Source organism: Clytia hemisphaerica, unplaced genomic scaffold (assembly GCF_902728285.1).
Source record: "Clytia hemisphaerica strain Z4C2 unplaced genomic scaffold, Clytia hemisphaerica genome assembly, whole genome shotgun sequence".
Lineage (NCBI taxonomy): Eukaryota > Metazoa > Cnidaria > Hydrozoa > Leptothecata > Clytiidae > Clytia > Clytia hemisphaerica.
This window is the reverse complement of record NW_027103900.1, coordinates 1,179,974-1,191,576: the sequence shown is the minus strand read 5'-3', so window position 1 is coordinate 1,191,576 and position 11,603 is coordinate 1,179,974. Positions and strand designations below refer to the sequence as shown.

The following is an 11,603-nucleotide window of genomic DNA, read 5'->3' as shown; positions in this document are numbered from 1 at the left end:
ACATGGTTTACACGTTCAGTGATATTGATATTTTTATCGAAGTTGTATTTTTAGGTTGACTCCTATATTCGTGATTGATCAGAACTGACAGAAAACTTTTTGAAACGCGTTGCAGTCAAAGTATTCGTCGAAAATGGTAAGAGATTTGTCTTTCCTCGTAACCTATGCTTTCTGTCTACAATCTTTAAAATCTTAGGGAAAATGTCCCTTTTGAAAGGGATGGTTAGCATTTGTATGTCTTTCTTTCCTTTCTAATTATTTAAGCTTTAGTTGAGACATGCAAATGTTTTCTTAATTTTTCAGAGAGAGTGTATTTCAGTTCACGTTGGACAAGCTGGTGTCCAAATCGGAAACGCTTGTTGGGAATTGTACTGTTTGGAACATGGAATCCAACCTGATGGTGAAATGTCTTCAGACACAACCACCAATGACTCGCTTTCCACTTTCTTCAGCGAGACGGGGACTGGCAAACGTGTCCCCAGAGCTGTCTTTGTTGACTTAGAACCTGCAGTCATTGGTAAGTGATATTCAAAAAGATTTGAAATGATTATGCTTAAATCATTTTAGAACAAGATCCTATGTGTAATACGGTCAACTCTCTCTAATTCGAATCTCTATTATTCGAATATTTCTGTAATTTGAACAAAAACAAGATGCTTTCATTTTTCACCACACTCTCCTCTAAAATTACAAAATAAGATTTAGTTATTTTCCTTCAAAAATACACAATGGACAGTTTTCATTCTACCTGTCATGGTCTCCTGTTCACATTGCACTATTCCGTTATCTCCTTCATAATTTTCCATGTTCAAAAACGATATGCTCAATTACGAATGATCCCAAACCAATAAAAACTTTTCATTATTTCTCACTAAAAGTCTTACACACATTTATAACAACTCTAATTTAAATTTCACATATTCGATACTTTTTTTAGGCTCGTCATGCTAACACGAATTATTTATTTAATGATAGATCTCAATCTCATATCATCTTTGGAGATTCCGCGACCACATGCTAAATTATGTTTGAGTTGTCCACAAGCTCCTATGCTCTCAAGGTTCCAAATATTAAAACGATATATTTAATTATGAATAATCATGATTTGCATATAAAAATATTTTTCGTACTCCATTACCACATTTTCTCGCTAAAAATATGCAACATGACCCAAATTCATCTATCATATTTATGGATTGATGAACATATATGGATTGACAAGTTTGACACATTTTCCTTCAAAAATACACGATGGCCTTTTTCATAATATTATTAGCCTTCTCACATGAATTTATTTTTTTATCACACCTTCCTTCAAATATACAAAATAAGTATAAAAAAATTCTACACATTTTCCTTCAAGAATACACAATCGATAGTTTTCTTTTAATTGTCTGCATTATTACGTGATTTCCTCCATAACTTTTCAAAAATCTAAGATAGTGGGTTTCAGCCGAACTAATATCTTACTAACCCATAACCACTTTTATCCATGACAACTACTTTAGCTTTTCTCGATGTGCACGACCCGCAAACCTCATAAATTTCGGTTACATGCAGGATAACCCCTTCATGATACCGGTTTTTATGATGGTTTTTTTTAATGTGAGGTTACCTCTGTTTGATCTGTTTAATTGGATTCAGCATGACTTATTCACCTCAAACTTACTGATTTATAATCGAGTGTCTGGTTTTTTTCCTCAAACATTATACACTACTAGAAGAACCAGTTCTCCATTTTTAGGTGAACCTTACACATGAACCTTTTTCAAGTCTTAATGAAAATTTTCATCTTTTAATATGTTTTATTATATAGATGAAGTGCGTTCCGGTACATACCGTTCACTTTTTCATCCGGAACAATTGATCACCGGAAAAGAAGATGCCGCAAACAATTACGCTAGAGGACATTATACCGTCGGTGAGAATTAAATCTTTTTATCCTTTAAGAATGATGTCAAGTTTTCTATCTCTTTCAGCTAAAATCAACAAATAACGAATTTCAAACTCTCTATACTCATCCAGGGTAAAAGAACACAAAAAATCCATCTATTGATTCTACCTAAAAGAGTGAATCTAGAATTAGTCAAAAAGAGCGAGTGCCATCCTTTTTTTCTAAAATCTGAGTCGTTGAATACTCAAATAAATGAGCAGGTCGAGTTTGCTAAGTCCATTGAGGAATTCTCTGATATATTCACATCTTAGGGAAGGAGTATATTGATCAAACATTGGATCGAATCCGCAAATTATGCGATCTTTGCACCGGTCTTCAGGGGTTCTTGATTTTTCATTCGTACGGAGGAGGAACTGGGTCCGGCTTCACATCCCTTCTCATGGAACGTTTATCAGTGGAATATGGAAAGAAAGCTAAGCTAGAATTTTCTATCTACCCTTCTCCAAAAGTTTCCACAGCTGTCGTTGAACCTTACAATGCTATTCTTACAACCCACACTACCTTGGAGCACTCAGATGTCGCTTTCATGGTTGATAATGAAGCTATCTACGATATTTGCAAACGTAATTTAAGTGTTGATCGTCCATCATATTTCAATCTGAACCGTTTGATTGGTCAAGTGGTTTCCTCTGTTACAGCTTCCTTGAGATTCGAAGGAGCTTTAAACGTCGATCTGAATGAGTTCCAAACAAACTTGGTCCCATACCCCAGAATCCATTTCCCAATTACGTCATTTGGTCCTATCATGTCAGCTGAAAAAGCGTCTCACGAAAATCATAATGTCCAAGAAATCACCAATGCTTGTTTTGAACCACAGAATCAAATGGTGAAATGCGATCCTCGACATGGGAAATACATGGCTTGTTGTCTTCTATACCGTGGCGAAATCGTCCCCAAAGATGTCAACACCGCAATTGCTCAAATCAAGACCAAACGAACCATCCAGTTTGTGAATTGGTGCCCAACTGGATTTAAAGTTGGGATCAATAACAATGCCCCTGTCGTTGTTCCTGGAGGTGATTTAGCTCAAGTCAAGAGGGCTGTTTGTTCCTTAGCTAATACGACTGCTATTGCTGAAGCCTGGTCAAGTCTCGATCATAAGTTCGATTTGATGTATGCTAAACGTGCTTTTGTACATTGGTATGTCGGTGAAGGTAAGAGAATAATGAGAATAACCCTGTCTCAAGAGTTAGAATTCTCAGTATAGTACTGTATTGAGGAAGGAAACCATAGTCTTAATGGCAGACCTCTTCAAAGCTACAGGTAGGGTATAACAGGCCCGACCGAAGCGGGGAGACTGGGGAGACTGGGGAGACTTCAGCCTCCCCAGTTTTGAGCAAATAGAATTCTTTTCTCAAATTCCTAGCAAATTTTATCTCATTTTGAGCCTTCAGCCTCCCCACTTTAACGGTTGTTCCGCCGGACTTGTAAGGATACAAGATTTCAGCATTCTAACGAGGCGCCAATACCAACCAAAGCTTTGATCAATACATATTCACAGCGGGTCATGTATTACTTTTAATTGGGCTTTTAATTTTTTGGTTAACCTTCTCACTCTCAGAGCAGTTGAAGGCAGTGAATGATTTTACTTGTTGCTTGAATCGAATGAGATTGGCTCAGATGAGATGGAGTTGTTGTAAAAACTCCATCTTGTCCCTATTAGGTAGGTTGGTTTATTCACACTATTATCTGTACTGATTTCCTTATCTAGGTATGGAAGAAGGAGAGTTCTCCGAAGCTCGTGAAGATTTAGCCGCCTTGGAAAAAGATTACGAAGAAGTTGGAATGGATAATGTTGATGAAGAAGAAGATGATGAACTTTTTTAAATGACGAGATTGCTCTATTGGAATGATATTCTCGAAGAGAACTAGAAACTTCGTACTACTTGGTATACACTTTTTGTTAAAGATCCAGTAAATTTTTATTCAAATTTTGCTGTTCTAATTTTTTGAAAGCCTCAAATTGCATTATAATGTTCTCATCTTGTCTTATTTTTAGGACAAAAGTGGGGCATTTTTTTATCAAAATTGTGTTTAAGGTGTTACGCTTTATAGCCGATTTTTGTCTTTTGACACTTTTTTGCTACAAATTCAGCAATTCCAGGCTCAGCATTATTGAGGATTTCGAGCATCGTTGTTTTGAAAAATTTATTCTTATAAAAAGCGAGTTTAGCTTACGAGGATGGCTCAATGCTTTGAACTTTCACATCTCAGTTAAATTGGTAAAATATTATGTTTTTGCTGTTTTTGCTATTGTATATAGATGAAATACTGTAAGTGAACACATCGTTTCCTTTCGTAATTTATTCTTTTTTTAAATGTTTATGTAAAATTTGAAATGAAAAGAATTGATGTCATGTCATTTCTAACCAAGCTGTTTTACGAGCCTTCGTTTTTAGAAAAACTCTTGCTTTTTACCTATTTGTCCTTTTTATGTGTTAGGTCAAAACATTTTCGACTAGGTTATGCATAAATCATGGCTCGTTCTATTCACCAATTGATTTGATGTCTCCGGAACGTAGTGATTTGAAATGAGGAAAAGATTTGGACAAAACAAACAGCTTGAGTTTATTGATGTAAATGAATAAAAATATTTCACAGCGGTCCCTTTTTGTTATAAGAAAAAGCTACAGGCTAGGTTACTGGCTAAGAACATTATGTTAGATTATAGACCATTCTATATACCCCTTTCATATTCTTAGAATTATATTGCTAATCGACTTTCTCATTTCAGAAAAAAGTATAGAAAATATTGTCCTTCATTTGGTTTCACGTGGATCCTTGGTTCGATGAAGTCTTATTGGTTGGTTCCAGTGTCCAGTAGTCTTCTTTAGGAGCTGTAAGTTAACACCTTAATTATAAGAATATCTTACTTTTTGACAGAGGCTTACAAATAAAAGATGCGTTTTATTATTATATGCATATTTGAATTTTTCATGGGGTTTTCTTATTGTCTCATCACAAACGACATAATCTTATAATTAGATCTTTGTTATCACTCGTAATACTCATTATGTTGGAGAGCTATAGATAAAATGTCTCCTATTTGTTGATAAATAAGCCGCCAACAATAGGAAAACAACCAATTAGAAACAAGTATTGTCTACCATTTTGAATTCACAAACGTGGCTTTTATATGTAATGAAGTAATGAAGTGAGTTTTAAAGTTTGACATTTTTGAATTTCGTTTCAATACGTTAAACGCTCACTGGAGGAAAAACTTTTATCGTTACTATAGTTTTTTACTAGTTTGCAAAAATGGTGAGTTTTCGCATTTTTTGGCTCGTTTGCTAAAAATGACCATTTAGTCACTTGAAGATTGTTGATGCATTGTTGAGAACAATAGATATTCGATTTCGAACAATAGCCAACTATAACGAAATATATTTTGTAGAATTTGACGGCGTGGACGTTCTAAAAGCAGCCTAACTGACTAAATATTTCTTTTTTCTCAGAGAGAGTGTATTTCAGTTCACGTTGGACAAGCCGGTGTCCAAATCGGAAATGCTTGTTGGGAATTATATTGTTTGGAGCATGGAATCCAACCTGATGGTCAAATGCCTTCAGATAAAACCATTGGAGGGGGAGATGATTCATTCAACACTTTCTTCAGTGAGACTGGTTCTGGTAAACACGTCCCCAGAGCTGTTTTCATCGATCTTGAACCCTCAGTTGTTGGTAAGAGCCAAAGTTATTTAATAAACTAATTCTTATTTTTCTGCTCACTGTATTTTGTTTGGTATAGACACAGCGATATTACAAAGATGTCTCTCGTAAAGCTTTAAACCCCTTGTCAATTAATTCTTGATATGCGTAAGTCATTTTTCTAGCGGAAACACCCGAAAAAATCCGGGATTTGACCCCTCTCTGTTACTAAAAATAGAAACACAGAGGTCAAAATCCGGCTTTTTTGGGTGCTTCCGTTAAAAATATGACGTCATCTTGACTTACGCATATCAAGAATAAGAGAATTTAAACCTTAGACGGCATTCCAAACATTTACAATTTGGGACGGGCTTAAGACTGAAAACATCCGTTTAGATCAGCTTTTTCTGACGATGATGGTATAATAACATTGTTGGTACTGCCTCAGTAATACTATTAGAAAGTAATTCATGCCAAACTGTACCACGATGCTAATGAAATTTCTCTTCACGTGAAACGCCCTGTTTGCCATTCAAAATGAACATTAATTTTCCCTCTTTGTTATCTACTAATTAATTTGCTTGCATGGAAAATAATGCGGTTACCATAGCAACTTGATTGCTAGGAGGTATACAAAACAACGTATTTCTATAGATTCATATGTTTTGATTCCACGCCTTATCGAGAATAATATTTGCGCTTTTAGAAGCGTTAGGTCACACGGTTTCTAAGAGATTTTCAACAAAAAACTTTTTACACTTTTTTCATAAGGTATCAAAATCTAGCTGCCTACTTTTAGTAGAGGGCATTTTGTAAAATCGCTCGACTGTTTTGTTAGAAGCACTTGTTATACATCTTTGGAAAGCTAAGGGGTAGGGGAATCGAAATTTCTATGTTTCCAATTTTTTTTCGGACACTTTGGTGTGATTTTCGGACAAATATGACGGTCTCAGGCAAAAATCATAGGGTTAAAAATTAATGAAAATTTTAGCTCGAGAAAATTGAAACCTGTTGTATATTTTTGGAAAGCTCTCAAAAAAATAGGATTAGAGATATATTGCAAGTATAGGTGATTTCAGTACCTAACTCGAGATATTGAGCTTCAAAAAGCGCAAAAACTGGACAAAATAGCTGTTTCTGGCTGAAAAACACGGTTTTCAAGGGTTAATATCTCGAGTTAGGTACAAAAATCACCTAAACTTGCAATATATCTCTAATCTTATTTTTTTGAGAGCTTTCCAAAAATATACAACAGGTCTCCGTTTTCTCGAGCTAATATTTTCATTAATTTTTAACCCTATGATTTTTGCCTGAGACCGTCATATTTGTCCGAAAATCACACCAAAGTGTCCGAAAAAAAATTGGAAACATATTAATTTCGATTCCCCTACCCCTTAGCTTTCCAAAAATGTATAACAAGTGCTTCTAACAAAACAGTCAAGCGATTCCAAAAAATCGAACAAAATTCCCCCTACTATTTCTTACAAATCCCTGAAAGTTTTTTTCTTTCAAATCTTTTACTTATTCATGAAATTCATGACGTAATGTTTTTAACGGAAATACCCCGGTTTAAGCAAGTAGTGACAAATTTAAACCAGACAAAAGTTACATGAAATTTGCTACTTCTGGCAAAAACCGGGGTCTTTCCGTAGAAATCATTACGTCATTAATATCATGAATACGTAACAGAATAACATTCTTTCTTGTACATAATAGCTTTTGGAAATCCTTGCTAAATCTTCTAATTAAACTTCGTTACCGCCCTAGCAATTCAAAAAGGATGAGTCTTTATACCGTCTAATTGCCGTCTTTTTGAAAAACATTCTTTGACATATGTTATCAAAATTGATATATCTTTTACTTCATAATTGTAAAGCTGTATGGCTCTTGCAATATGCATTTGCTCGAAATTTGTTGCCAAATTTTTAGCAACCTCCTGTTTTGTTCTCTAATCACCCAAAAACCTCATTAAGCAATTAATTATATTTCGACCTCATTAACGAGCTATATCTTCTATTTTGTAGACGAAGTGCGTACCGGTACATATCGTTCACTTTTTCATCCGGAACAATTAATCACCGGAAAAGAAGATGCCGCAAACAATTACGCTAGAGGACATTATACTGTCGGTGAGGATTTTTTTGATATTTGAAGTTAAATTATTATTGATGTTTGTAAAAGAATTTTGATATTTTACCTCGTGGATTTTGCACTCTATTGCAGAGAAAATTCATGAAGACACTAATCTGACGATATTGTCTTTATAATTACCGTCTAGCTTCAAATGGAAAATTCGCCAACCTGTTAATGACCTTCTTTTTCTCTCTCTTAGGCAAAGAATACATTGACCAAACCTTAGACCGAGTCCGAAAACTGTCCGAGAATTGCACCGGTCTTCAAGGATTCTTGATCTTCCACTCTTTCGGTGGAGGTACCGGATCTGGATTCTCATCCTTGTTGATGGAACGTCTCTCCGTCGACTATGGAAAGAAGTCGAAATTAGAATTCGCTATCTATCCAGCACCGCAAGTCTCCACAGCTGTCGTTGAACCATACAATTCCATCTTGACCACCCACACAACTTTGGAGCACACTGATTGTGCTTTCATGGTTGATAATGAAGCCATTTATGATATCTGTCGTAAAAACTTAGATATTGAACGACCTTCCTACACGAACTTGAACAGATTGATCAGTCAAATCGTCTCCTCAATCACAGCTTCCCTTCGATTTGATGGATCCTTGAATGTTGACTTGACCGAGTTCCAAACTAACTTGGTCCCATATCCCAGAATTCATTTCCCAATGGCTACCTACGCTCCAGTTATCTCCGCTGAGAAAGCTTTTCACGAACAGATCACCGTAGCTGAAATCACCAACGCTTGCTTTGAACCACAGAACCAAATGGTGAAATGCGATCCACGACATGGCAAATACATGTCATGTTGTCTACTCTACCGTGGTGATGTTGTCCCTAAAGACGTCAATGCTGCTATCGCCAACATCAAAACTAAACGAACCATCCAATTCGTTGATTGGTGTCCAACTGGATTCAAGATTGGAATCAATTACCAACCACCATGTGTTGTCCCAGGAGGTGACCTCGCTAAAGTCCAACGTGCAGTTTGTATGTTGTCTAACACTACTGCTATTGGAGAAGCCTGGGCTCGATTGGATCATAAATTCGATTTAATGTATGCCAAACGTGCTTTTGTACATTGGTATGTGGGAGAAGGTAAGAAACCGAGGTTTTTTATCATGGAATCCTGTTTATTTCATCTTTCAAGTTAGTCTTTTTGCAAAAGTGAGAAACATTTTGTTTTAAAAAGTTCTTTTACCGCAAGGATCCCGTGACGTTTGAAATTTGTATTAGACCATAGCCTACAAAGTCAACATTCGTTGGTTTCATCTTAACCAATTACAATCATGGTCGAAATCTATTGAGAATTAAGCTTATTTCCTCGTTTTTTGAAATTTGGAGTTCGGGCGAGAAAGTTGATTTTGGGCCATCTCTCAAATTTCGGATATTTCAATTTGGCTCGGGTTTATAGACCTCCAGACTATACTATATTATGAGCCTTATTGGACCATTTTTGAACATTTTTGAACATTTGGATCCTCAGATCCTAAGGTGCTAAGTCTTAAGTCTCGTGTTAAAACTCAGAGTTAAAACTCTACCCTTCCAACCTACTTTAGAGCACTTACAAATCGATTGTGGTTTCAAAACTTCCCGGTGGATTTCCCTTTTTTTCTCAAATATAACGACCATGATTGTAGCATTCAGTTTCGGATGTTATTAACCAATCAAATTTTATTTCTAATCGCTTAGGTATGGAAGAAGGAGAGTTCTCAGAAGCTCGTGAAGACATGGCCGCTTTGGAGAAAGATTACGAAGAAGTTGGAATGGATAGTGGTGACGCTGATGAAGCCGAAGATGATGAATATTAAATGCGAAGGAGCCAAAGACCAAATATGGAATTGCATGCTTGAAAATGCTCTCCGTCACATTGACTATTTAATAAGAATTTGCTACCATCGTGCCGTCTGAAGTTTTTTTCATTTATCATTTTTGCCATTATTTAATGAACGAGGAGAATAATATTTCATTCATTCAAACTATAAATAACGAGTTGTATCCTTTTTATCCTTCAGGCAACCTGGCAATGACAACTAGCTTGCTGAGTAATCTTTAATTTGAAAAATGACCTGGCTAGATTCTTTTACGGATCCATGACCTTTATAGTAAACTAGTGGCCCCAGACGATTTTTCTCACAATCCAAAATATTCATAATAAGTGCTAAAGGTAAGTAAGTAAGACTTTCAAATTTCAATTCCGACAAAATTACCAGATGAGATGGAGTTTTTATAAGATACTTTAATAATTGGTCATTTGAAGTAATAAAAATGACACGTTCTTTAGAAAAAGTAACAAAATTGATTTATTACTGGTTAACGACCAACCAAATCAAATAAGAGCTTGTAAAAACTCCATCTCGTCCCAAAATTACTGCACCGTGGATAGTTTTATTTTAACTCTATGGCGGTCTTAATAGTTTCCAGATTCGATAAAGAAATATTAGTTACTTACACGCACCTTTAGTATAAGTTAACCCCTGTTCGTCCACCCGTGCGTTCGTTTGTTACCAGCTTTTCTTGCGATTTAACCATAGGGATTTTCTGAACTTTGTCACAAAGATGCAAAATGGTAGTACCCAAAATGTGACGGAGCCAGATTTAGAAAAAAAACTTTCGGGTATCCTTAATTTTTTCTGATTTTTTCCCCATAAAAGTAGGAAAAAACTCTTGTCTATTGCTCATTCCGACATCGACTTTTTATTTCTGCCTATCTTCTCTGAGGCTTCTTTCTGACCCCCTGGTGACTTTTCTAACTTATTTACTATGTTTTCTGACTATTCTAAAGTGTTTTAACCACAGAAATCTATAAAGCCCGAAGGGCTAGATTTGCGGCTTTTATCAAAAAGTGAAGCTCATCTTTGGAAGGATTTCCTACCAGAGTCACGTGCCTAAAATATGCAATTTCACCAGTTTGAGAGATGTGAAATAGCGTTTGCCGCCTACGTTTTTTGATCTCGCGCTCCGAAAACAATTAAAATGCTAGATCCTATCCATCGGCACGAAATTTAAAAAGTCAAATTTTTGCTTCACTTTTTTTTTGCTGGAGGAAGCTTAAAGTTAGATATCTGTGGTTTTAACTTACCTTGAAATATCGACCCGACCGGGGTTCGAACCCACCAAATGAAAGTGTTTCTGATCAGAAAACCCAGCGCGCTAGCCGTTGAGCCACCCTCGCACAGCATAACACAAAATTTGGAAATACTTATAGAATGACAAAAAAGACAGGGGTAATGTTACTATAATATGAGTAAAATTGCCCCCTTTTTAACCTGACTGAAATTCGAGCCGTTACTAGCAACCCTGCGGGGCCCAAGGCGCCGAGTATGCACCCGGCACAGTGACAAGCCGTTACTAGCAACCATGACCTAAGCAATTCCAAACAACAAAACCCCCGAAAAATTTAAAATGTCGGAATGATCAATATACAAGAGTTTTTTCCATAAAAGTAGGCTGCCATAATGGTAGTTTTGCTAAGGGCTAGAGGCGTGCTTTAAGCTCTTCCAAGCAAAAAAAAGTGAATATCGCAAAAGATATGTCTACTATTGTTTTCGAAAACCCGCGAAGCTTCTGATTGCTAAAGCGCTGAAATTCCATTGTAATGTCGCGTGACATAGGTAGGATTTCCCCCGGGGGGGATTTCCTACCTCACCTCGGCACACTTTTCAGTAAAAGCAGGATATCTAGCCCTATTCGGGCTTTACAAATCTATGCGATGGAAGGCATAATGCGGATTTGGCGGTGTCAGGATTCAAAAAAGCTTTGTAAAAAAAATGAAAACAGATATTGACTTCAAAGCAAAAGATCTTGAAAACTGACACGTCAATGATTAGACTAGCAAGCGTCTGTCGCAAATTACTATTTTCTCCT

General features: G+C 36.2%; 2 protein-coding genes across 2 annotated transcripts; both read left to right on the top strand.

The window, feature by feature from the left end:
• The first annotated feature begins 48 nt into the window (after positions 1–48).
• On the top strand, positions 49–4,327 carry LOC136808833 (tubulin alpha-1 chain-like). The gene is made up of 5 exons (XM_067065385.1): positions 49–136; positions 304–517; positions 1,817–1,921; positions 2,206–3,108; positions 3,666–4,327. The coding sequence occupies exons 1-5, from the start codon at positions 134–136 to the stop codon at positions 3,779–3,781; spliced, it is 1,341 nt and encodes a 446-aa protein (XP_066921486.1). The 5' UTR covers positions 49–133; the 3' UTR covers positions 3,782–4,327.
• Positions 4,328–4,972: 645 nt separating this feature from the next.
• Positions 4,973–9,725, top strand: LOC136808832 (tubulin alpha chain-like). The gene is made up of 5 exons (XM_067065384.1): positions 4,973–5,215; positions 5,410–5,632; positions 7,624–7,728; positions 7,932–8,834; positions 9,429–9,725. The coding sequence occupies exons 1-5, from the start codon at positions 5,213–5,215 to the stop codon at positions 9,545–9,547; spliced, it is 1,353 nt and encodes a 450-aa protein (XP_066921485.1). The 5' UTR covers positions 4,973–5,212; the 3' UTR covers positions 9,548–9,725.
• The last annotated feature ends 1,878 nt before the right edge of the window (positions 9,726–11,603 follow it).

Bases quoted from the DNA above. Each gene is read 5' to 3' on its own strand.
- LOC136808832 (XM_067065384.1), top strand. The intron at 5,633-7,623 runs GTAAGAGCCAAA...TCTATTTTGTAG, and splicing joins TCTTGAACCCTCAGTTGTTG to ACGAAGTGCGTACCGGTACA. The intron at 7,729-7,931 runs GTGAGGATTTTT...TCTCTCTCTTAG, and splicing joins TAGAGGACATTATACTGTCG to GCAAAGAATACATTGACCAA.
- LOC136808833 (XM_067065385.1), top strand. The intron at 518-1,816 runs GTAAGTGATATT...TTTATTATATAG, and splicing joins CTTAGAACCTGCAGTCATTG to ATGAAGTGCGTTCCGGTACA. The intron at 3,109-3,665 runs GTAAGAGAATAA...TTCCTTATCTAG, and splicing joins ACATTGGTATGTCGGTGAAG to GTATGGAAGAAGGAGAGTTC.